The sequence below is a fragment of the Orbicella faveolata genome, unplaced genomic scaffold (assembly GCF_042242905.1).
Source record: "Orbicella faveolata isolate gen_17 unplaced genomic scaffold, um_ofav_v1 contig_47, whole genome shotgun sequence".
Lineage (NCBI taxonomy): Eukaryota > Metazoa > Cnidaria > Anthozoa > Scleractinia > Merulinidae > Orbicella > Orbicella faveolata.
Genome location: NW_028301577.1, coordinates 22,150,119 through 22,176,219, shown reverse-complemented (window position 1 = coordinate 22,176,219; position 26,101 = coordinate 22,150,119). Strand labels below are relative to the sequence as shown.

At 39.2% G+C, this 26,101-nt stretch overlaps 1 protein-coding gene across 7 annotated transcripts; it reads right to left on the bottom strand.

Moving 5' to 3' along the window:
• Positions 1-1,467: 1,467 nt before the first annotated feature.
• LOC110067683 (uncharacterized) lies at positions 1,468-26,032 on the bottom strand. Of its 7 annotated transcripts, none has more exons than XM_089278843.1 (8): positions 23,325-26,032; positions 10,081-10,318; positions 7,477-7,662; positions 6,112-6,465; positions 5,082-5,537; positions 4,101-4,304; positions 3,302-3,439; positions 1,468-2,711 (listed from the first exon to the last, which is right to left on the bottom strand). In XM_089278843.1, exons 2-8 carry the CDS (start codon positions 10,313-10,315, stop codon positions 2,692-2,694), a joined length of 1,593 nt encoding a protein of 530 aa, XP_089134969.1. In that variant the 5' UTR covers positions 10,316-10,318; positions 23,325-26,032; the 3' UTR covers positions 1,468-2,691. The 7 variants fall into 7 exon arrangements, with proteins under 7 accessions (XP_089134969.1, XP_089134970.1, XP_020630704.1 ...); XM_089278844.1 differs by lacking the exon at positions 23,325-26,032 and adding an exon at positions 23,144-23,262; XM_020775045.2 differs by lacking the exon at positions 23,325-26,032 and adding an exon at positions 20,686-21,026.
• Between the last annotated feature and the right edge of the window lie 69 nt (positions 26,033-26,101).

The following is a 26,101-nucleotide window of genomic DNA, read 5'->3' as shown; positions in this document are numbered from 1 at the left end:
CTCTACACTACTCTACTTTACTCTACTCTACTCTACTCTACTCTACTCTACACTACTCTACTCTACGCTACGCTACTCTATTCCACTCTACTCTACTCTACTCTACTCTACGCTACGCTACGCTACTCTACTCTACTCTACGCTACGCTACTCTGCTCTACACTACTCTACTCTACTCTACACTACTCTACTCTACTCTACTCTACTCTACTCTACTCTACTCTACTCTACTCTACGCTACGCTACGCTACTCTACTCTACTCTACACTACACTAATCTACTCCACTCTACTCTACTCTACTCTACGCTACGCTACTCTACTCTACTCTACTCTACTCTACTCTACTCTACACTACTCTACTCTACTCTACTCTACTCTACACTACTCTACTCTACTCTACGCTACACTACACTACACTACTCTACTCTACTCTACTCTACTCTACTCAACTTTAATCTACTCTACTCTACACTACTCTACTTTACTCTACTCTACTCTACTCTACTCTACTCTACTCTACACTACTCTACTCTACGCTACGCTACTCTATTCCACTCTACTCTACTCTACTCTACTCTACGCTACGCTACTCTACTCTACTCTACGCTACGCTACTCTGCTCTACACTACTCTACTCTACTCTACACTACTCTACTCTACTCTACTCTACACTACTCTACTCTACTGTACTCTAAACTACTCTACTCTACTCTACGCTACTCTACTCTACTCTACCCTAGTTTACACTGCTCTGCTCTACTCTACTCTACTCTACACTACTCTACTCTACTCTACGCTACGCTACTCTACTCTACTCTTCTGTATTCTACTCTACTCTACGCTACGCTACACTACTCTACGCTACTCTACTCTACTCTACTCTACTCTACTCTACTCTGCTCTACGCTACGCTACTCTACGCTACACTACTCTACGCTACGCTACGGTACTGTACTCTACACTATTCTACTCTACTCTACTCTACTCTACTCTACTCTACTCTACTCTGCTCTACACTACACTACACTACTCTACTCTACTCTGCACTGCTCTGCTTTGCTCTACTCTACTCTACTCTACTCATACTTTACTCTACTCTACTCTACTCTACACTACTCTACTCTACTCTGCTCTGCTCTGCTCTGCTCTGCTCTGCTCTGCTCTGCTCTGCTCTGCTCTGCCCTGCTCTGCTCTGCTCTACTCTACGCTACGTTACTCTACTGGAATCGACTCTACTGGACCCGACTGGACACGACTCAACTGGACTGGACTGGACTGCACTGCACTGCACTGCACTGGACTGGACTCTACTCTACGCTGCGCTACCCTACCCAACATTGCCCTACCCCACCCTACAACACGCTATTTTACCCTATCCTACCAAAAATTGCCTTGCAACGTACCTCAGTTCAATCTATACTCCTAATAGCTCCCGACCAAACTACAACGCGCAAGAATTTTACCACTTATTACGAAACTTGATTTATTGTCTGTTGTTTATTTATTTGTTTATACACAGGACATATTTATAATATGGTTCCAAGTGTTTATCTGACTTTATTTGGCATGCTTGTTTATTTACTTTTGCAGCAGGTTTGAGTTTGTATTAGCATTTAGCCATAATGAAAACTAGGCAGTTTTCATTGGTATAGGTAATCGTAGGAATGCGCTAGCAATTAAGGATTTGCACTACGAGTAATATTTGAAAATTCTCTCGCAATGGCACGAACATTTAGGCAAGAGTTATCTGAAAAAACTTTTCAAATATCACGAGTATTGTAAATCCTTAATTGCTTGAGCCTTCGTAGGATTATAACATTTATTATATTACTGAGAAAATTACGAACGCACTCGCGTTTATTTGCACTGATGTACAAATTAAAAATTCACGATAAATTGGCCAGCCGTCAGCCAATTACAATGAAGTAATTTTGCCAGTCATATAATTATGTTAGATAAATATTATTCCCTGATTTATTTAAGAAATGTATAGTTTGAATGTTTTAGTTAGTTATGTAACAAGAAAATTATTTTGTGCTGAGTTTGGCTGTACAGTCTTTTTTTAATACTAGTAACGAAGAATCACACCACACTTGCTGACTCATTCCTTGTGGTTCTTCCCCGCCGGAACATCTGGCTCCATTTAACGACGTAATGCTAATAAGTATTTTAGTTTTGCGTATTCCAGTTTGCGTTGTTGAAAACTGTGCTATACTTAAGGTTGATGGCCATTATTGACATGCCTTCTTCTAGTTTTGCAGTCGCTTTTTCAATTAGGGAAAGTACCATTACAAAATTCCAACAGCTCATCTTGATTAAGCACCCCGCCTGAAGTGAAACACTTTTCTCGTCTTCTTTTGAAAAATATATTATTTGTGTGTCTGTGCTGTTCAGCATTTCATGTTTTTCAGAATATTGAACAAGTTTAACAACAACAGAGTTTAAATCTGCACGAATTTTAAGTCTTTCTTCAAAGACTATTCATTTCTTGTAGACATGTAGTATTTTATTGTTTCCATGGTTCCTAACGGAATTGCTGTGAAAACAGTGATGGTTTGGTTCAGAAATTGTAATCGAAGTCGAGGTTGCTAGAATACCTCTTTATCGAGTAAACGAAACTTGACATGATGTTGCTACTATCGGCATCTGTGTCTGGGGTGGCCTCTTTCTTATCTTGTGAGCGATCAGAGTCAAATAACTGTTTCCAGACCTTAAAAATAAACACAATAAGTGACAATGAGGAATGGGACAGGTTATGATGCGTTGGTACTGCTTCTGTATATTAGCGTGACTAGAAAAGCCTATTCTCTTTATGAGACGTGCCTGCAAGGAATCATGGTAGCTGTGTTGAATACAACTCCCATGATTCCCCGCAGGGGCATCTTATAGAGGGAACTGGCGTTTGTTTGTGGCTTGTCGGTGTTCTGTGAATCGCTCGCGAAGTGCAGGTTTAGTTTCCCCCACGTATCATTTTCTTTTTTACTTTTTTTTTTATTCCATCATGTAGGTCATGTTGGTAGATTTGAGGGTCATATATGATGTTTGATTTTCCGCATCTCCCCCTTGTCGTTAAAGGAGGTTACCCCCAGCATTAAGTTCGCCGGAACCCATTTAGACACCTGGGTGGAGGGAAGCACTGTGAGAGTAAAGTGTCCTGCCCAAAAACAACACGAAATCCCCGGCCAGGGCTCGAACCCGGACCGCTCGATCCGGAGACGAGCGCACTAACCACGAGGCCACTACGCCTATCGCAACTATTCTTGCTGGCGCATAACTTATTAGAGAGCATTCTTCACTTACCTATAGGTCCGATGGCTAGTTCCCCATTCAGATCCTCTGTGCTCTGAATTTTTGGTATCTCTGCCTCGGTTTCGTGTTTTTGTTCGCTTTTCCACGTATGCTCTTGGACTTTGGACACGGGCACTGCTCTGCCAGGGCCTGGAGAAAATGACATCAGAGTAAGGTTATGATTTAACAGAGAGTTTACTTTTGTGGTTGGATTTCATTATTAGCACGATTGCGTGAGGCACGTTTGACATGATTTGGTCATAGAATATGAACGTATGAAGTATCATCTTTCGTAATCAGGAGCTGAAAATCGCCGCTAGATTCTTCTGAAAATGGAACGTGTTTCCAGGTCTAAATAAGCACAGAATAGGTTTCCCAACAGTGAAACATTTACCCGTTATACATTAACTCGGCTATCTATAACAGTTATATCTAGCATGCTATTTGATTGAAATTTTAACTTGTTATAAGTTAATGTCAGGGAACTAAGTGATAACATGATGTGAAAGTATGCATGTACGGAAATCATTAACGGGGCTGCAGGAAAAGATGAAATCAGTTCATTTTGCAACTCAATTTGCAAAGTTCTTTGCTATTACCAAGGTCTAAGGTCAGTAAGAGAAGAAGAGAACCGTAACAGAACGTAAAACAGGTTGCAAGTGCATTTTTTCGAGAATAAAAAGTTCGTTTGAAAAGTTCGTAAGTCCTGTTTGTAGTAGCTTTGGATTGGAAATCAGTATCAGGTGCTATCACGTGATGAATGGATCACGTCACGTGCCGTGCTTGTGCATGGTCATTTGTTTACACTTACATCTGACCGGAGACCTATCCCGTAGACGGAAGGAATGACCGCTGCCTTTAAAACCGCTGTCAACACTGGAAGTGACACTCAACTCACTAAGGTTACGCTTTACATCGGAGATATCGGAAAGGCCTGGGACGTGCAGGTGCGAGAGATAGCTCAAGGGAGAGAGGAGCTGGGGCTTATTCCCACAGCGGAACACGTTGTGTTGAGCTGGAGAACGGGAAATAGAAAAGACGAGAGCAGAAGGACAGTTAGAATGAGTAGGAGAAGCGAGAGTTGGAAAGGGCGAAGTGCATACTAGTGATCATAGTGTAATAACCACGAAAAATTTGCAGAGAACAACAGAATTGTCATATAAATCAAGAAAAAAATCAACAGCAAACCATATTAAGAGCTTTAACTTGCAAAATAGAGAAGAAAAGGAGATAAGAATTTAAAATTTTCAAATACCACATCTTTTTTTACTGTCCAACCTATCACGTAGCACCAGTAATTCATATCTGTACCTAACTACCTTATCAGCTTTATTTGCTACTGATTAACCCTTCAAATCCCGATATCAAAACACAGATTCTCATTAATTACTGGGTGCCATAGCACTATTTCGGAGAATTCGGTTATCGGTGAAGAAAGTTTTGCCGGAATGATCGAATTGAGACTATAACAAATTTAATTTGAGGCTTTAGAGGTTAACTAGAGTTACATTATCTCATAATCGATTTGTGATAGATTAGAAAGAGATTAGCACGAAGGCACAATGTCGTTCCCAGGGTCTCTTATCTTCTCTCGCTCCAGGGGGCGGAAAGAAGAAAGATCCCGGGAACAAGGTTGACCAAGGTATGGCAAGTTACGGAAAGTCCGAGCTTGACTTGTTCACTTCTATGTAAGCAGAAGCTAAGAGGAGTCAATCAAATTTAGAATTATTTTTCTTCGGTGCATCACATTCTATCCTTACGCAATGTACACGTCACTAAAGCATGCACTCACAATTGGACGCCCTCCACACACCCATTTTCCTTTGTCGATTGTGGTTGTTGCCATGGTATCCACTATCGCTTGAGCTTCCGCTGACCTGACTCGGATTTCTCGGCGCCACTTCGTAAATGTCCGGCGTGAGGAAATGGTAATTGTTTTCAAAGCCAAAAACATTGTCGTTTCGGTTGTTATTGTGTTCGTTTTGACAGTGATTTTCCACATGATCTTCCAAGTGTTCATCGGGATCAGCCAGCTCGGCCGTGTCCTCGTGTTCCAGCGGACTGGATACGAGTTCCACGGGCGAATCACGCGGAGAAATAATTTCATTGTCTATCGTTAATTTGTCTTTTATTTCCTGGTTGAGCAGGCTGGGACCTGCTGTTATGATGTCAGCGTAGTCGATGCACAAGCCCCCTTCAATGCGAGGAATCCCATCCAGTGATGACCAAGGAGGGAGAGAATGTCCAGCTAAGTGGAGGACAAAGAGGTAATATTCAACGTGGTACGGTCTTGAGCAACTTTCCAGTGACTTTGGAAAGTAGTCCTTTTCTGATTTGGTTTTGCTTTTGGCTTGTTTCAGACTTGCCAACCAAACAGGTCCAAAAACAAACCAATATTGTTTCTGGCAACATCCAACAGTGGCGGATCTAGGAGAGAGGCCCGGGGGTCCCGGATCCCCCTCTTATTTTGGGTTAAAAAAATCGGATAAGGAAGAAAAGCCGGCAGGGCAAGCAAAAAGGTCAAGGTCGGGATCCGCCACTGACTAAATAGCTGTAGCTGTACCTGAGCTGTTGTAATAAATAGCGTTTATGTTTTCTTTTTAAGGGAGGGGAGAGTTGGGGGCCTTGAGTCCTCAGTGATTTCTTTACTACACTACCACACTAGCCTCTTCAAGCCGTTCAGTTGCTTCTCAACTAACCGAGAACCTGAAAGAGGCTATCAACACACGAGTATTTTCGGCCAGTTAATTTTTGTTGCAGCGTTTAGTCATGAAACTTATAGAATGGAAGCTGTTCTAGGCACTATACGTAGCTAAACGTACCTTCTTCTGGTCCTGTTCGGCTAAGAATTCTTAACTCCCTAAGCTCATTGCAACCTTTATCACCGTCATCAAATCGGATGTCAAAGAAACCTCGTCGACCTGCGACAACCGTCCCAGGGTAGTAAGTGTCCAAGCGATTGTACCACTTAGCTAACACCCTCGTTCCAATTTCCACCTCTACGACGTGAGGTATGGCGTCCGCTGCTACGCATTCCGGGTTCTCTTTCTTGTGTTTTATTTTCTTGCCATTATCAAGCAGCACGTGAATTTCGTCGTCCATTGCTGTCACGATACCGTGGAGGAAGCACCCTTTCTCTGCTCTTGCCCAGACTCGCGAACCCACTTTTACACATGCTGAAATGTCAGGGAAATTATTAACTGAAAGATTATTTGCCCCCCTCAAAAAAACTCAAAGAAGAAATCAAAAACAAGAGAGCTACTGAATAGTCGCACTGAGGGAAAACATTTCACCCGGGCGCTCACTCTTTTCTTCCTCAGTCTCCGCGACCGGGAAATATGTTTTCCCGCCAAATTACCTGGCGCGGCTGCGGCTGTTATTCTCTCTGTTGTTGTGATTTGCAGCATGTTTGCAAAATCCTCACATACTGATTGTTTTTTCTTCATTTTCTAGGTTAAAGTGGACTTGGCAAGACAAATTTTCAACGCATGGAGCTCAGGTGAGGTCAGAACGTTTAGCACCCTGCAGCTAAAACCTCATATAAACCTTTTACTTTAGCATGCGGTCTAATTTTCCTAATCCTAACGAAGCCACGGAATAACAGGTGTTAATGACATCCGCAAGTAAACATTAACGATTCCAGATTTCTCACATACAGCCAAATTCAGGTGCTAAACCTTTAACAGAAGTGTAACCCTTTAAGCGGCTGGGTTGAACAAAGTCCTCGCCTTATTTTAAACATTGACCCTTTTTTCACTTGTAGCGTCCACGAAAGCTTACATTTTGTTACCTTTAATAATTCAGAAGGACTAATTATACGTGCTTTTTGAAAGAATTTTACTTCGGTTAGCAGTTGTCTCGTCTAAGTCTTATAAACATCAAGTCTTACATAGTGAGTTTAAAACCTGATAATTTATAACCTTGTAAAATGTCACTTTTGTTTTGTTTTATAAGTGCTGTGTTCGGGTTTGTTCACTCAATTTGTAACAAATTCTTTAATTGTGTTTTTTGGTCAAGATTTGCTCGTTAGGTCCAAGCTCATACACGTACAAGGGTTTGCATGTAACTTAGGTTTAAGTCGCGAAAAGGGTAAGAAAAATGAGAACATTTTAAAAAAACCTTGAGAATCATAAAAGCGTATCAGGACTTCATTTCCTACAGCAGAAGAGAAATCCGACTCCACTAACCTATGCATCGTTTCCTTGTTAACTTGAAGCTTGAGTCTTCTTTGAAAAAGTACGAGTTCTCATACTTCTGCAGGCGTAGCTTCTCTCCAAGACGACGAATAAAATGCGCTGGATTTAACAGTGATTCGAAAGCAAAGTATCCATCGTACCACATGTCTTGCAAGGGAAGAAACGTGCTTTCTTTTCCTGAAACGAAATTAGAGACAAATGTACGAGTGCTTTTATTGTGTATCATGCTAATGATTGCGTAAGAATATTTCCATCGAAAGTAGATAAACACAGTCGGTGGAGAGGAACACTCTAGAAGAATTAGCGTTCTACAGTGAAACCCCGTTAATCCGTTCACCAACGGGTCACAAACATCTGGCCGTTTTAACGGGGCTCATTAAACAAGGAAATGGTTGACTGAGCTTTTATTCAGGCCAGGATAAAGTGGCCGTTTTAAAGGAGTGGCCGTAAGGTGGGTTCTCCTTTAATTGCTCAATGGTAACGTTGTATGCATTAAACATGTGAGAATAGGACTACATCTAACATGCAATTTGGAAAAAAATGAATGAAAAAATTCCGAGGACTGCAAAAATTGGACGAGGCGGCTAACTGAGTCCAGTTTGGCGGTCAAACTATGATTTTCAATTCAACTATTTCCAGATTGGCCAAGAAGGTGTTTGTATCACCCGTTAATTATATTTCGCACGTAATTTGGCCCAAATTACTTGTTATTTTGGAAACTATCCAAATTAAGAATTCATGGACAAAATAAATATGTAATCGAGCGCACTTGAATGGGTTTTTGGGGTGATGATGATGATAATAAAAACATAGGATGAATTTTTAGAACTCGTACGTTATGCTTTCAATTGTCACATTTTACACCCCACATTTCATCTATCGATAGTCAACAGGCAGAGAAGAGTGAATGATCTGGAAAGTTGATAGCATTAAAATTCGAAAAGTCGTATTTTCATTTTGTCATCTTATGCTGTCACGAGGCTTTGACGTGCTTCACAAGTATACCAGAAAACAGCAAGTTGCCGTTGTCATGCAAATAAAGAGACTTTTGTAAGGAAATAAAAATCACTGGCGTCGATTTACAGTCCCAAAGAAGGAGTTGCTTTTCTAAATGTGTTTTGAGACGATTCAGTATTCCCCGTAATGTTTCCATATTCATGTGAGCGCTCCAGTTAATAGTGGCCCTTTGCACGAGTGCTAGCAGCAACATATGGAAGCGTAAAAATAACTTCAAGCATAATACAGCGAATAACAAGTCTTGCAATCGGACTTAAAGAAAGGGGCTTCTGTAATGAGCCGTAATATTATTGTTGAAGAACTCCGTCTTACTATTTTCAGTCACAGGGGAAGTGGAAATAGACTTACTGCACTTGAAAATTCGATGATAATAAATTAAAAGTAGGAGAATTTTAACGAAAGGTACTTCCATTTCGACATAACTGATAGTGATCTCTGATCACAAACAGTCAGCCAGGGTTAGAAAAGGGGAAGGCTTATCAGAGAGGCTAATTTTAGAAAGAGGAAAAAGGTATGGGTGAGGGTTTTAGAAAGACGGGGTTAGAAGATAGGGGCTCGGGGGCTGGTCACACAGCTATTAGGGCGCCAAAAAATCAACACACTGAAAACAAGCAAAGTTTGAATGATGCTACAGTGCTTGCATTGCCTTTCCAGGGCTCCCTTCAAATGTCTACTGTGGATCCAGCCTCTTTCTTTGTAGTGAGGATAAATTAAATTCTATCAATTTTATATCTCAAGGACGGTTTCGAAAGAAGTAAACCTTCAGAATCACTTTCTTTTATCTAAATCGAGCAATGCCAATAGAGGCCCCATTTAAAATTCACAATATAGCATTTAAAAAAGCAATATTTCTTTTGTGCATTTTGTTTGATAGTTTGCTTCGCAAATAAATCATCGGCATCGGCTAGTACTTAAAGCGTTCTTAATTCATTAGCATGTACCGGCTCCCCAATATCCTCCAGGTCTGGTTTCTTGTCATTGGAATCGGGAATATCCAGCTAAAACAACTCAAACTTTTCTGTGACAAGTTGTGATTCAAAACTAACATTTTTGACAAACGGCTAAAATTTTTGAACTGTCAGCACGACACTAATGGCACATTTATTTTCCTCACAGCTGCCATTTGCATAAACAGGGATGCCCTTTTATGCCACTACGAACGGCGCTGGCTATTGACTTGGATGATTGATTTAGGAAAGGAGTCCAGTTCTTATGTCAGGCTGGTGAAGGAGAATTTATAAAAAGAGAAAGAAGGTCTACGACATTTTTATAAATCCAAGATTTTGAGCAAAGCTTGGCGCGTTGCACAGTATGATATCCCCATTTTAAGTACAGCATCCTTACAATTTTGTTCTGTATTTACCTTGGCAGCAAATATTTGGACTTGTTAAGTTGCTGCCCATTAGTCAGAAATTTAATCTGAATAAAAAGTACTTTTTAGTTCTAGCCAACGTTAGCAGCCTTAAGCGAGAGAACTAGCGTTGAGGACTTAAGTTAAAAATATGAGCATGTTGCGGTGATGAAAATGCAGTTTTTACATGGCAAACAACAACACACACTCGTGCTTTGAACACTTACTGTAGTCTTCTGAATCGTCGAAGGGCTCCAAAATAAGGTAGTTATTTCTCACTCGCAAGTAATGCCGTCTTTTAAGGAGACTTTCAAATGAAATTCCATCGATGCCCTCTGCTAGGCCTTTAACAATGTTGTAGCGATCCTTGCCTTTTTGCACCGACTTCTTTCTTTCCCTTTCTTTTGCTATTTTCGATTGCTTTCTGGTCGGTGAACAGGGAGGTAGCGTACACGAAAACATCACCTGAAGGCCACAAGAAGAACAAAGAGGAAAACAGTCTATTTAAACATACACAAACATTTTACTGCAGGATGTTTGTTCCGAGCACTTGTCACTCAACTGTCTGAAGTACGCTGCTGTTAAAATTTAATCGCTTTTAGAGGACGATTAATCCCGAACAAAGTACAAAAATTTACATAGCAAACCAGCACCAACAATCTTACACTCTTCATGCGATCCATTCTTCCGAGAAGTAGAGAAAAAACCCTACAATCTTAAATTCTCTCAGAACTTCCCTTCACTGCGGCAAAAATTGGCTGATGAACTAAACCACTCGGACGGAAAGTCGGGTGGCAAAACCACATAATTTCCAAGTATTAAAATACCTGCTCAGTCACGACTGCCTTTTAGCAGGTACTTTGTACGTGTTTGTCATTTCTTTTCACTCTTGGCAATTATTTTACGTCTGGGCATGAGATAATGGACCTGTTTACTTTTCATGACACTTCTTGTGGCAAAGCTGACGTTAGTTGGCGACGCAGAAAACTGTTGCGACTACCATTTAACTTATTACCCGTCTTTCAACTGCACATAAACTTGATAGAAAACAAGAAACTCCTCACAGCAGATTGGAACAGAGCGCAAAATCTGGGTAGAGTAGTGGCTTACTTGAGATACAATTTACTGAGAAAGAATGTCTTTACCTAGCCGTTCAAGGACAAGAGAATACCCTGAGGAAAATTCTCTAAGGCTTAAGCAATCAAACGTTTTGCAGAGATGAAACCGCAAAAATGAGCGGATCCTTTGTTAGATTTCTAAATTCGAGAAGACGGGTTTTAATATATAAGATACCAAAGAACGCATCATTAAATGGTATTGAACCAATCGGATTTGTTGGCGTTATCAGCACCAGCCGAAGAGAAGTTTTGTAAACAAGTCAGTCCTAGCACGAACACGAAATTGGTTGTTGGAACCATCTTGACTTAACTTGGAAGAAAAATGTTAGTAGATCGTATTGTACAAGTAAAGTTATTTCATGATTTTTTTCTCTATTTTCCCATTCATTTCTAAGCAATATCCCGATGAATGATTAAACGGGACGGTTTCTATCTGTGGCGAAAGATATGATGAATTATCTACATGGATCAGTCCTGATATCAAAAGGTTTGCTAGTCTGCATTGCGGATTTTACTGTTGTGAAATAAATTTCGAATACCGAGTAGGCTTAATGTGAAAAATAATGACTTAGAAAAATACCATGCTGTGAGCAGGTATAATTCCTGCTCACCGTACAGATATTATTATCCCAAAGTGGGATAAACAAGCAGCGGTTTTCTCGGCCACATATCGGGACAGCGAGGAAATCTCTGCAGGGGAAAACAAAATTAAAATTACACCGCAGTTTAGAGTTGCCTTTTCTGCTAGGAGTGTTTCGTTGAGTAATTTACTCGATAGATTCTAAACCATAGATTCTCGCCAAGTCGATAATTCTTGGTGACTGCAATGACGCTTTTTTCCATAAGTGTATCAGGTTGGCAAAAGAATATCAAAGAATGCGTCACTCATGTCATTATACTACAGTTTAGAGCTGCTTTTTCCGCTAGGGGCGTTTCGTTGGCTTATTTACTCACATAGATTCTCGCCAAGTCGATAACCCTTTGGCAATTGCAATGACGCTTTTTTCCACAAGCGTATCAGGTTGGTAAAAGAATATCAAAGAATGTATGTCATTCCATGTCATAATGATTCTAAAGCTGTTGCAAAGACACATGACATGCTTCAGTCGAACGCACAGATGCTCGCCAAGTCAATAAGTCTTTGTTGATTGCAATGAGGCATTTTTCTAAAAGCGTATCAGGTTGACAAAAGAATATCAAAGAATCCATCACTCCATGTCTTATTGATTCTAAAGCAGTTGCAAAAACACAGGATATGCTTCAGTCGAACGCAGTTAAAAAAAACTGCCTTCATTCTAATGACACACTAAATTGAAGGGAGGAGGGATATAAGGTATTCCCGTCAACCCGTTGTTGGTTCTTTTAAAAGACTCTCATGTTCCCAACAATGCGGGTAATTTTAGTTTCTCGTTTTCCCAGTTCAGAACTGTTTTTACTTTCTAGACTCGAAATGTGACTGTTTTCTTATTTGCGAAACGTGATCTGCTAAGTAGCTACGTTTTTCTGAAATTATTGACCGGGAAAAAAATTAGGTTTCTAAGTTGACATGAAATGTGATTTTGTAGTCACCAAACGTGAAAGATAAAGGACTCAACTTTGCATGACTATTTTACTCAGTATTCTCCCTAAATTAAAACGGGATCTAGCTCCACACTCCCCTCTTGGTTGGGCTTTTAGAAGGTTGTTATAATTTTGCCCTTGAAAACTGGAGGTGTTCTACGAGAATCACCTGACAAATCATATACATGAACGTGAGCCGGGCTGTAACTCTACTTAACGCCGCTTTTTAAGTGCACAATCTTTGCTGGTTATCGAAACAAATTTCCGGGGATCGGAAGACTTTAAAATTTACCGATCGGAAAGCGAGAACAAATGTATAGTACCTTGAAGAAACTGGAAAGATGGCAAATAATTAAAAAAAATCTTGTCGCCTTTGTTATCTGCAAGGTAGTGCTCAAAGTTTGTGATTACAGTTTCACCCTCCGTTATGTTTGACTGTCGGTGTTAAATAACATTTTTCACACTTTGGTCGTGTTACGTTACTTTTAGTGCTACCAACCCACTAAACCTACATTAGTTTTGGTTGATTACTTTAGGTTGAAGTGCTCCAATTGGAAACCTTACTAGCCCTTTCCAGTATACAATGTGGTTCCTATGCAGAACAAAACTTTCAACTGTTTCTACCAAGCTGGGCTCCACCGTACAAAACGTTAATCGAACCAACGAATCAGCGACTAACTACTTCTGGTTCACGCGGCAAGTTTGGACTGGAGAGCACGAAAGAAGCGTAAGATTTGCTCGAGGCATTGCCTCGAGCGACTAGTTAGTACACTTCTTCCGTGATCTTCAAACTTGTCGCGTGCCGGGGCCATGCATAACTTGATTGCCATTGTGCGCGCTGAAACAAAAATCAATTGTTATTTTCCCCGTAAATATGCCCCAATGTCTGGTGGATTTTAATTTCGTTATTTTCACGGGTCGTTTCTTCTGTAAAGTTCAGGTAGACTAACCCAACTTGCCATGAATCATAACATGGTACCAGAAGTGACAACAGCCGATAATGAAACTTTGTGTTTTGTTTAGTTTTGTCACGTCGTGACTTCTGGAATAGGGCGACAATTTTATTTACCTGAAAAACTTTACATCCCACTGAAGCTGGATTATATGATTTGGGCATATTCTAAGCCCCACGCTGTAAAATAAAGAGCATTAGCTAATGATTCGTTCAGTTTGCGCCAGTTGACAAGTTTTTTCTGCTCAAAGATCTGTTGAACATGATAATTGGTCAAATGTTTAGGGTCCTTCCGGGGTTTTGGATTATGTGATAATGCGGCTATAGGGAAGGTGTTATCGCAGGCACAGTGAGTATGTACCTCAAAAACAAGAATGGGTTATTTTTGTCGTTAATAGGGGCATGTTGTTCGTGGAGAAACCTGCCCGCAAACTTCAAATGTTTTTTTTCAAAAGAAACTCTGATTTTCAGTTACGGTTAGCGGCGTGGTTGTAATTTCTCTAAACTGAATTATTAACATAAATGTCAATATATTTTTCTTTCTAAAGCCAATATTACAGCCATGCGTCTTTGTGTGCATGGAAAGTAGCAATAATAATCATAACAAGAAGAACGACTGATCAACTTTTGAACAAAACTGCGCGCTGCGGGATTAAAGTATCGAGCGGGTTTGTCAAGATAATCTGGAGTCGGTATCAGAGCATTGATTCTCGTCCTTCCCATTCCATTGGAAAATTCATTATGTAGTGTTCACAAACGGGATATCTTAAAGCTGTCAATCTTTCTTTAAAGGACATGTTATTCTGTAGCACCTTTCTGCCGATGATTGGAAACGTTGTCAGGGCAACGTCACTTAGTGGTGACAATTCAGAATGTCTTGCGCTTAGGAAGAAGACATTGGAGGACTAAGTGCCTACGGCAAACGGCAAGAATTTTCGTTCCATTCTGCTAAGAATGCCAGGCATTTCATTTTTTTAATAAAAGCTTTTTCATTTTTATTTCATTTTGCAAGATTCTGTAAAGATAAAAAAAGTGAATTTTAAATTATGCTTGATATTTTATCTCAATATCCTTAAATGTATTGTCGGCTTCACGGTTCCCTCGCAACGTTTAACTTTGTACACATCATTTCTCAACTGACGATTTCAAACTTTTATTGGTTTACATTCTACCGAATGAGATGATAGGTAAACAGATACGAAATTTTCGCAGGCATCAAAGTCAAAATTCCATTCATGTGATGCCAACCAAAAAAAGAAAGAAAGAAAGAAATCAAATCTGGCTATGAAACTTGCCTCTTTCCTTATAACTGTCTTGCATGAGTCATGTACACAATGATTTTAGACTTAATAAAAAACAGAAGAGAATACTGCTCCGTTGTCGGAAAATACCAGGAAACATTAAAACATTATCGAATGAAGAGATTTTCTTATTGGAAAATACTTCAGTTATCATCTATGGCTGTGAAGCACATCTTAAACAGCGATTTACATAATTCGTTCGTTAATGCCTGCCCGGGTTTAGCAGTTGACGGTAAATATTCCCCTTTGTTTCTTTCATGATCTCTTAAATACGGCCTAAAAACTGTAGAATTAGTTTATAATTTTGTTGGAAACATCAAAGAGTGGAAACTTTCCGCATCTCCGCAATACCTTACGTATTTGTCTAACAAATAATAGTGTTTGTTTTGAAGCCTTTATGAGAGACCGAAAACCATTCTTTAATTTATTTCCTGAAGTATCAGTTGAAATCGACGGGTCGCTTCAAATTAATTGCAGGACGTTTACTGAAAACATCGAAAATTGAAGACGAGGATTACAGAATTTCTTGTACACCTCTCTGTTGATTTAAGTATCTGTTACCATCTTTCAATATCTCACTCTAAGTAAGCGAGATCTCGAGACACGTGGTCATTTACAAATGTAACAAACACAAGCAAAACAAATTTCCGGTGCTGAATCCGATCAACTTTTCTATAGCCTCGCGAACCACGAAAATAATGGCACTGGCTACCATTCAAGTCCCTTACAGCCTTGTTTTTACGTCCAAGAGAGAAAAATATATAGCATCCCCGATGTCTACTGCCAGGCCCAAGCGTGTCCAGGTGTAAATATCAAACACAATTTAAACGTATCCGAATGTCCGCAGAATTTTTTTTTTTTTAAAATAAGTTCTTATTTCGGTAAATTAGGTGTGGGTAGCTGTAAATGCCTGTCAACAAACGTACCTTTTCGAGGGTTTCCCTTTTGTGTTTGTCTTTATGGTAATTCATGACAGGGTTGGAATCGAGTTGCAGTCAGAAAGAGGCGGCGGATCTTGTTTGACTTTCTAGCCCAAAATATTTCCACAAAGCTCTCTTGATCATGCTCGCTCGAACAGTTAAGACATCAGACATGTCTGTTTGCAACATGAATGACCGACAACGGAAATGTAGAGAGGAAGGATGACCGAAGGCCGACGGTCCTAAGACGAGTATGACGCGAGTGGATCTAATTAATTTCGTAATATCTGCCGTAATAAATATGAAATTATTCATTATCACGTAAAGAAAAACGCTTTGCATAAATCAAGACTTTCTCTCCTAGACCATGCAGTCACCTGCCGCTCTTTATTATGTTTCATCCCCGAAGAAAACAATTGTAAAAAACACTATTCATCAAGGACAGAGAGAATATTCGATTATTTCAATCAATTTCACCGCTTTTTTTTTTTCACCACTCTCATCGCCTAATGCACATCAACCTTGTAAGTTGCTGGATGCCGAACTTCTCACAGTTTACAGTAGCAAGGGACATATTAATCGCGTTTTCCATGTTGTTTGTCCGGAAAAGCAAATTTGCCAGGTCTTTTTTTCAAAGGATATAAACTGAAGTTTTCATTTTTGGCATTAGCGCTTTTTCTGTTCCGCGAGGAACACTTTTCTATATGAATAGAAAAACACCACTTTAATAACTTTGTTTGTTGATTTACCGGCTTTTTGTGACCATTTCTTAATAGTAGTATCCCCAAATTGAAACTAAAGGGAAAGAACAAAACCTGTTAGTGAATGTAATGTGATTGTTGATAAAATATGGACTTTCTCTCAGAGCAACCGACGGAAGTATTACAGAATTTTTGAGCCAAAATTTCTAATTCTTTAGCAGAAATCTGTTGTGTTTCATAAAACACAGTGGTGGAAATGTAGCTGTTACAGAGAATTCTCGATTAGCACAAGCCACTTTTAAAAGAAGTGGGCGCTTTGATGATTTTTCAGCAGTTCCATGCAGCTAGTTCTTCCGACACTGTTCCCAGTTGCTTAGTTATTTGGAGAGCACGCTGACATCTTATACAATCACCAAAAAATAATAAAATAACTAACAATATTCTTTTGCAAACAGCACGTAAATTGAAAAGAAAAAGTTACCATCGCTCGCTGTTGTCCAAAAAAATACCCCTAGCCTTAAAGTTTCAAGGCAAAGAAAAAATTCAAAATGATGACGCCCTTTTCTGATAGTAATCACCGCATTGAAAAGAATAAAAAACGTCAGAAAGCAAGCTGGTTATTTAATATAACGACGCTTTTGGCACTCATTAAGTCCGACCCGAAGGCGAGGTTTTTTTCTACTATTGAAAATGTCTTTTTTTATTCTTTACAAAAGAAGTGTAAACTATTTGTCAGGATAATGAAAGTAAATAATTAAAGCTGCTGGAATTAAATCAAGTTTTAATTTTGAATAACAAAGTAACATGTTGGCTACAATATCTAAAGAAGAATATAGCGTAATTCATTCAAAAACATTTTTTTCGTGAAATGTTATCGTTCCGTGTCAAGACGATTGTTTTTTTGAAGTGGATTTTACTTTGGTGAAAGGATCGTGACAAGTTGGACAAAGCCAACAGCAAATGAAATATTAAACGTACATTAATTATACAACGAAAATCTGCGTGGTAACAGCATGGATAGACATTTGCTGAAACCTCGTAACTAATTGCTGAGTGAGAATAGAAAATTGTTTCCCTTGTCAACATAAATTTTGAACATTTTCTCTGCAAACAACGCAAATTCTCTCAAAAATTCTACCATCCATAAATATATATATATTTTTTAGCATGAGTAGCTTAAAACGTGGTGTTGCTTGCACTTTTATGTCAAGAAACTCAAAGTTAATTCCTGGCCCAAGGTTTCGTATTGGCCAGAGATGGAGACCGGGGGTAGAAGAAGGGGAGAGATGACTGTGCAGACAAGGTGGTCGTAAGGCAGGGTTCTACTGTGATTTGATGACGATTTGAGGTTACATTAAAATTGGTTGTGTGTGTTTTTTTTTTTTCAAAGGAAAAGTTTCACAAGAGCTCTGGTCGATGAAACCATAAAAATGACATTAGCTGTAACTTTCAGAAATAAACCAAAACCAAAAAGTTTTGAAATGTTGATCGGGATCTTTGATGCGTAATTCATCCTTACAAGCTGCTGTGCGCAAGCGCAATTTCGTCACTGATCAGTCCTACAACAAGTGGACCATATTTCCCATGGTCTGTACTCTTCCAGACCATAAAAATAACGTCGTAATATGTTTAAAACTATGACCTCATTACTATGGTCAATAGAAGTGTAGACCACAAAAAACCACTTGCTTCACGCAATCCTAATATTGTACTGTTACCTGACATGATACTTCATGTAGAGATCTCGGTTTAACCCTTTCATTCCCTTGCAAACTCGAAACATGAATTCTCTTGCTGAATGTCATACATTTCTCTTAATGGTGGTTGTGAAACGTGGTTGATTCGTCAATACACTATCTCCTTGTTAACAATTTTCTTTATCCTCGTCACTTTACTACTTGGAAATTCAGCAGACGTTGATTCCTTGAAATAGTAATCAAGACTATCAAGAGAACTGAAGTGTTAAGTGTTTTTAATCGTGGCAACCTTTAACTACATGCACAACCTGAAAACGACTTTCATTCATATATTTATACTTTAAGGTTGTAAAAAATTTACCAGAGAGCGAAATCTTATAGTCACTGGGCATTTGATGCTCAACTCAGATCAAACAAGACAATATGGCCCATAAAGCTAATATAGTACTCCAGTTATTAACGTATATGTACTAGCCTGAAGGAAAATGTCCATTGAAAGGCAATATAGCATGTTAAAGACACAGCAGGCCTAACGACAGTACAGAATTGTATTGGCCTCTTATATTACGCAATGGTGAAGACCTTCTGAAGAAGTAGTATTTTACTTTCACACGTCGGCCATTTTGAATACGTTGCACATAGTCTGACTGACTGCTGACAGTGAATATAAGGAAAAAGTATTAACAATGGATTTAACTTAATGCTGCTCTGGTTATAAACACTCTGGGCGTTTCAGAACACACGAAAGAAATTTGAAATTTGTTCTTACATTACTGCGCATGAGCAGAATATTCAAACTGTAGTACATACTACTGTAGACTTATGCAACGCTTTCGTGTGGTATATCATGGAATATCTCACCAGTCACTTGTATTTTCTAGGCTCATGTGTATATCAAGAAAATACAAGTGACAAGTGGGAAATTCCATGGTATACCGCGAGAGAGCGTTGAATAACTATTTTATACCATGACATAGATAATACAGTGGGTAACACCATCAATACGACATACGCACGGCGCACGATGGGAATGTTGGATGTAATATCGAAAAATATGCAACGACTTTCCTGTATTTTGATTGGATGTATTTTCTGTGGCATGATATAAAAACTGGTATTCACTGGCATATCTATTTTCGTTTTCCTCTTAATTGGTTTTTAATAAACTTGGGCGGAAATATGATATTCGCTAGAAATGTTTTTATTGGCATAAGAATTGAAATATTTCCAAAATAGCGTCAATGGCTTTCGAACAACTGGGCTTTGCAGGTGACATTACAGTTCTACTGAGCGACATACAGCATTCAGCTCATGATCAAAATAACCCTGATAGAGATAATATTCTCACTTTTTTGTCTTTACGTCGAGGGGCTTTAACTAGCCTGAGGGTTGTAGCTAGCGCCATGGAGAGCTCCATGGAGATGTCACCGAGCCCTTTCGTACAGAGCAAATAAAAGTACCCATCGATTCAACTGGGATTTCGTTGAAATACGCTACTCCAAACATTTACAAAGAAAATTATTAAGAATTCAAATATGATACTTAAAAAAACTGACTGAGCACATCTTTATCATGATCACGAGAGGATTACAAGTGTAGTATTTTGTTTCACTCAACGTCAAAGTCGTTTTTCAATAGATTGCATGGGTAACTTGGCAACAAAACAACGAAATAAATTAGAGTTTGAATTGGGATTATCGCCCTAACACATCCTCGAAAGAAATGAAAAATAAACCTGACAATTTTTATCTAACTTGTTTCCGTAGAGAATGTATTATAAAGCTGATAAAAGGATCTTGAGAAGTCGTTTATCTCAAGACGTTATTGCTAGTGTCAAGTCAATGTGTTGATCAGCTGGGTTTTATAAAACGACAAAACAACTGTCATTGATCACGAGGACAGAAAGGACGCCCAGCGGGGTACTCAGATATGCGCCTTGCCAAATTTCCTGCCAATCTTCTTTGAATAATTGCAAAAGAAACCGGCACTGAATGCGAAGACGTGATTTCAAAACAAGCGTAAAAATTAATCACGATTTCCAGTTAGAAGTTATCCTTAGAATCTTAGATTATAAATGTCAGTTGACGTTTTTCAGTCATTAACGCTGGTTTTGTCACCAAGTTAGAAAGCATTTGTTGTTGTGAAGATCTCTTCATGATTTTCCTAACTTAACCGTGATAGAAGTGTAAAATTAGCTACTACCATCGACCTGTCGTCACAGACAATCGCAGTACGTGCGACAAACCTGACCTTGGGTTTGGTCGACTTGGTTATCAGCAGCAAAATATATTTGAAATCGAGTCTTGCACGCGTGGGCATGTTAAGTCGCTGTCTGTGAGGGATTCAGCTCCGTGAGAAATTAATTTCTCAGTATTCGCTATTGAAATTTTGTTGCTGTGTTGTAATTCTCTCTTTAGTGTGGACGCAGTTTCCTTCTTATACCGATCTATTTGTTAATTCTGACATTGATTTGAGATATGACATCACTGAATAGCAATGATTACAGAAAAAATATCGAAATGATATGAAAGAGAAAAATCATCACAGAATCAGCATCTTTCATATATTCACCTGTATACTAACCTGTTTCATCAACAGCGTAGTTCTTTTCTCTGGCATTTGGTTCTCTCAAAGTAGTTCAGTTGGAAACCGAGGCTTGGAATAACAAATGGTTGGCGCTCCTCAAACTTATAGACACCACAATCGCAATAACAGATGGTTAGAGCGACTAGTGACGGCCAAAGAAAGGTCGTGTTGACGGTGAGAGACGATGAAAGCTCACAACATGACCATTCTGAATGACAGACGCAAAACAAGTCCCGAATTTACAGCGTATTCTGAAACCTAATCTCTGTTGTTCTCCTTGCACTACGTTGGCATCGCATGCTAAACTTACAAATGAGTTTTCAAGACATGAATATTGTCATCTCGTTAAATATTAAAATGATGCTGGAATTGATTGATGCGTTTAGGGGGAGGGAGACATCACAAACACGACTGAGTAGAATAAGAGAAATCAGTTCAAGTTATAAACTACGAGCCGTGAAGTCTATTTTCTTTCCTTTATGCGAATGAAAAGCAAACATTAATCTACGTCAATGAAACGAAGATATTTTCTACTTGATTCATCTTGGTATAAATCTAAGTTATTTCTTGTTAGGTTGATAAAGTTAGTCAATCATCGACATTTTGTTGCATCACCACACATCATCAGCGTTACGATGGTTTTTTTTAACCCCAAAAGTCCAGCGTACTTTTATCAGTTGGATCCGAATCCGAAATTACAAATATAAACGAGAGTCTACAGTTAAAAAAAAAAAAAAAGTCCAGCGTATTTATCAGCTGGATCCGAATCCGAAATTACAAACACAAATGAGAGTCGGCAGATTAACATTAAGTTCTGGTTTGTTCGCTGAAATCGGTAAGGCTTTGAACTACTGCAATAAAAGAATATTCCAGACCCTTAATCAATATGTTTGTACTTTCTTGTAGAGGCTATTCATCAGGTCCGATTTAACCGCAATCTATAAAACATGCATACGCCTACTACATTACCGACCTTGTGGAACAGATCACTCAACACTTTCATCCTTCAATAAAGTTCTTCTTTAAAATGGCATCCTAGAAGGCCAAATCTGCAGTCCTTGGTCGAGAACATGAATGAATGGCGTACGGTTGATGTTCTGCCATTGAGTACAACGATTAAAAATAAATTGTTTCACTCGGTGCAAGATGCATTCATTATTCAGTAACTCCCACTCAACTCATTTCATTGTCATCGGCTGTGATGTTCTGCTGCTGTGCACTTCGATTGTCAAGGTTATCCTCCTAGCGAGATGTTTTTCGGGTCAAAATTTCATAATTATCGGCAAAACGGAAAACAAAAGCTTCGAAGGGTATTTGTGAAAACATCTTTCCTCTTATTGGCAAAGGGTTTGCTGTCCACGTCGCACATGCCGTGATATCGCATTGGAAATGACCGAATACGGGAGCACTATCAGCCCCAGAACTCATTGTGTAAATGCTGCAGGGTATTCATTGCAAAACTAAGAAAACTGGAAACTGACAAAAGTTATCCAAAATGCTATAGGCAATTCGCCTAAGGTTTCACAATATAAATTCAGTTCTTTCTGTTCACTATGCTATCTCGTTCGTCATCAGTCATAAAGACTTTTTACGCCGCACTAGAAGCAATTCTCATTCCCTAGTTATTTCGCTTAGTTCCAGCAAGTCCACTGTAGCTCAGTGGTAAAGCGCGCAAACGGTGTAAGGAGATCAGGTACGTTCGAGTCCTCTTGGCTGAACTCGGAATTCTTTTCCCGAATGGTTTGAGGCACTGACTAAAAAAAAAATCTTAAGCAAATCTTCTTTCGAATCTTTCGATCATTTTTCTGTTAGCTAATTTGTATCTTAGCCTGCACTGTCAAGAGTACCGCCGGAATACCAATGACCTGGGCCAAGGGTGGCCATCAGTCATTTGAGTACAATGCATCTTGATATTTACAACTGCAGCTGGACCCCGCTAATTCCAACTCTGTTATTTCCCTGCTAATTCGAACTCAAAACTATTTCCCCTGGATTTGTCTTTCAGTCATTTACCATCGCAAATTTCCGCTATTTCGAACCTGCTAATTCGAACTCAGAGTTATTTCGAATTCCCCGTTTTTCCTATCTCAAAACCGTTTCCTTTGAATTTGTGCGGCAGTCATTTACTATCGGCTATTTCGAACTCCCGCTATTTCTGACTATTTTCCGTTTCCCCTGAGAGTTCGAAATACCGAGGTTAAACTGTATTTGTCATTTCCCCATAGAGTTCAGAATAGCGGGGTTCAACTGTAAAGTACTGTTTACGGTACTTTGGTATAGTTATTTACTGTGCATGCTCTATAACTGGTTTTCACAATTTCCCTTGTTTATATCAAATTTTTCAATATACACTGGCTTTAATATTCTGAGTTTACTATCTCAGTCTGTTTTGAACGAGAGGAAATTGAGGTTTGTAAATGTGGTTTATAAATCTGCTCACTTTAGAAACTCTTACCTTATTTCAAACCAAAATAGTCCGGATAGTTTCCACACCCCATTTCAGACCTCTAAGATTATTCATGACCTTGTCTACCAAAAACTGGTTTTCTTTTACGTAAGCAAGCAACGGGAGAAGATAATAATTACTTAGCTTTTATAAAAACACACAATGTAAGAATACAGTGCACGAAACCTACCCCATTTCATACCAAAATGATCAAACTCTTAAGAGGTAGAAGCTAAGGAAAAAAGTGGAGTTAATTCGAGTGAAACAAGGAGTCTAAGACTAGACAGTACAGCTGGTCACAGGCTTTCAATGGACGGCGGTTTTTTATCAATAAAAAATTACTCCAATGAGTTCAAGTTGTAAAACAGCAGTAACATTTTATTATTCTGTTTTGTATCATACCAAAATTCCTAATCAAGGTTTTGACAACAGTGACGTGTTAGAACATTTTTCTTTCATTAATTGCCGGCTACCCAGTCGAATTGTCAGATTGGCACATTTGTGTGTGAGGTGAGCGAACACCTAATGTCACTTTCATTCCCTTAATCTCATAACAAAAGAAAAACCTCTTTCCAGGGCGGCTTTTAAAAAATCAAAGGCTGCGTAGAGAACTTATAGTTTCAAAAACTGTTAACACTTAAGTGAACTTTACTTTATCACTCACAAACACCTGCCTTTGATCGACTTTTCCTTTTAACGTCGAAAGCTGGCCTTTGTGTTCTGTAATTACCACAGCCCATATTACCGGCGTTACAGTTATTATCACAAATCTATGATTACATGTAATCCTATCTTTCTTCATGATCTACTTACAGGCCTTTATATCCTCATAATCCCTTTGTCTCGTCTGCGAGGCCTGTCAGAGGCGCCGTATACATTACATGTGAACATGTCAGCGTAATGCCAGTTGTAATGTCTGATTTCGTATCTCACTTTTATTTAAACGTTTGTACCCACAGAATATCACGCTTTTAAAAAGCCTACCCCACGATGAAAGTGAAGCAGGTAAAATGTATTTTTGTTAGTAAAAACGGCACTGAATAAATTTAACTATCGTAGTGTTCTTTGCTATTAAGAGAAACTGAGTAAAGAGTCGCTAAAAGATTTAGTCATTAAATATTAATACTTCAATTAATATTAACATTTCAAATTTACAAATATGAGAAAATTTTTCCTGTTAGCCAAACAACAGTCATAATAAATCGACTGCAAAAAACTCCGAGTTAAGATATCACGACCTTACACCCAGCCCAAAAATTTCTTCCCAAGTGAATAGGACATGGCCGTAACCAGTAACAGGCAAATCGAGGCACTCGTCGTTTTTTTCGTTTTTGTTGATTATAGTAATCATACACACCCTAAGTACCTAAAGAGGATTTGACAGTGGACATTGCCTCAGCAATAGACTGTGATCTAGATCTTCTCAAACTCATTAAATAATTCTTCAAGTTAAAACAAAGAAATTGACAACCGCGAAGGACGGTTTGGATACCCGGTCTTCAGTTAGCATAGATTTTGATGATTTTACTTCTCCGTTTACTCCTTAGTTTTTGTTTCGATTGAGAAGATATATCAAACACTCGAGACAGTGTTCCATTGGCTATCCAAACACCTCGAATTTCGTCAAAAATACTTCGCTGCGCGTCGTATTTTCAACTCTCTTCTCGGTGTTTGGATATCCCGATGAAACACCGTTTCTCGTGTTTGATCTATTACACGGTCTCTTGGTCTCAGTCATAACTTTTTCATGGACCTTGCCTAAGTCATAATTTTTTCCTGGCTACGACCACTCAGGACATACCAACACGATGGTCATTAATAAATTATAACAATATGTTTAGCAGGGTCATATCAGTTTCAGTGATATATCAAAGTATAGGTAGCAAATATTCGTTTGTTTATTTGGTTGTCACAATGCCAGGAAATTTTTTCTCTACGGGTCCAGTTCTCGCCAACAAGTTCGAAGAAAACGTCATGGTTCCACGAAATTTAACTTACCTCCTTTTGGATTGGTTTTGTCAGCAAATGCATTTTAGGTCATCATTGATTATAAGGTTTCATCGCTATTCACCTGTCGGTGATCTTCATTGGCTAGACAAAAGGGCTAACCGACTCGAAACGTCCGCTTTACAATCTTGCTACCACGGGTAATTTACCTTCACATTATTATTAGCCTGCCTAGCAGACGTTTCCTTTCCATTTTCCAGTCCAAGAGCGAGCAAACGAGCGCGCCTGGGATGAGGAGAAAAATGGGGGAGAGGTGGGGAGGGGGTGGTTTGGAAATGAACGCCTGCTACGCAGCCTACACTAATTTCAACTTTAAGTTGATGAATAGCCGAGTGTTTCACTTGCCCATAGACACAACATAATAGTTTTTTAAAACTACAACTTTGCTTATGAATAATCTCAACTTTGAAACGCATATTACATTCACAAAATAACCTAGATGTTATAAGAATGTGTCAGTATTATGTGCGAGTTAACCTTTGAACAGGCCCTCTAGTCGAGGATAGGACGAAGAGAACGCTGGAGGAAAGAGGATAGAAGAGAGAGGAGGGGAGACGCCGACGCTCCAACCCCCACCCTATTCCCCCTCGGCCATTTCACTTTCAGCCATGTCCTCCTCGGCCCTTCCAAGCGAGGTCAGACCCTTCCGGCCGCAGCCTGTTCAAAAGCTAAAATGATTATCCATCTCCACTCAGCTGAATTGTAAAGGATGTGGTGGGGCGGCCCTGACCAGGGTCCAGGGATCATGTGTTGTGTTCTTGGACAAGACCCTATACTCAACTGTCCAATTCGCCTCTTTGTCAAAACTCGTTTTCGTGCAAAACCATGTTCTAACTAATGCTTGGCAGTTCTGTTTATACCAAGAAATGTTGTCCCTGGTAGGAGGGTCACCCTCCACACCGAGACAACTCGGTAGGACTATTTTAATTACATTTTTGCGTGCGCCTAATTATGCGAGGT

Coding starts and splice junctions, on each gene's coding strand:
- LOC110067683 (XM_020775044.2), bottom strand. CDS start 15,755: ATGAATTACCATAAAGACAAACACAAAAGGGAAACCCTCGAAAAG. Junction 7,663..10,080: donor CGACGATTCAGAAGACTACA/GTAAGTGTTCAA, acceptor ATTTCGTTTCAG/GAAAAGAAAGCACGTTTCTT. Junction 2,712..3,301: donor ACTAGCCATCGGACCTATAG/GTAAGTGAAGAA, acceptor TTTATTTTTAAG/GTCTGGAAACAGTTATTTGA.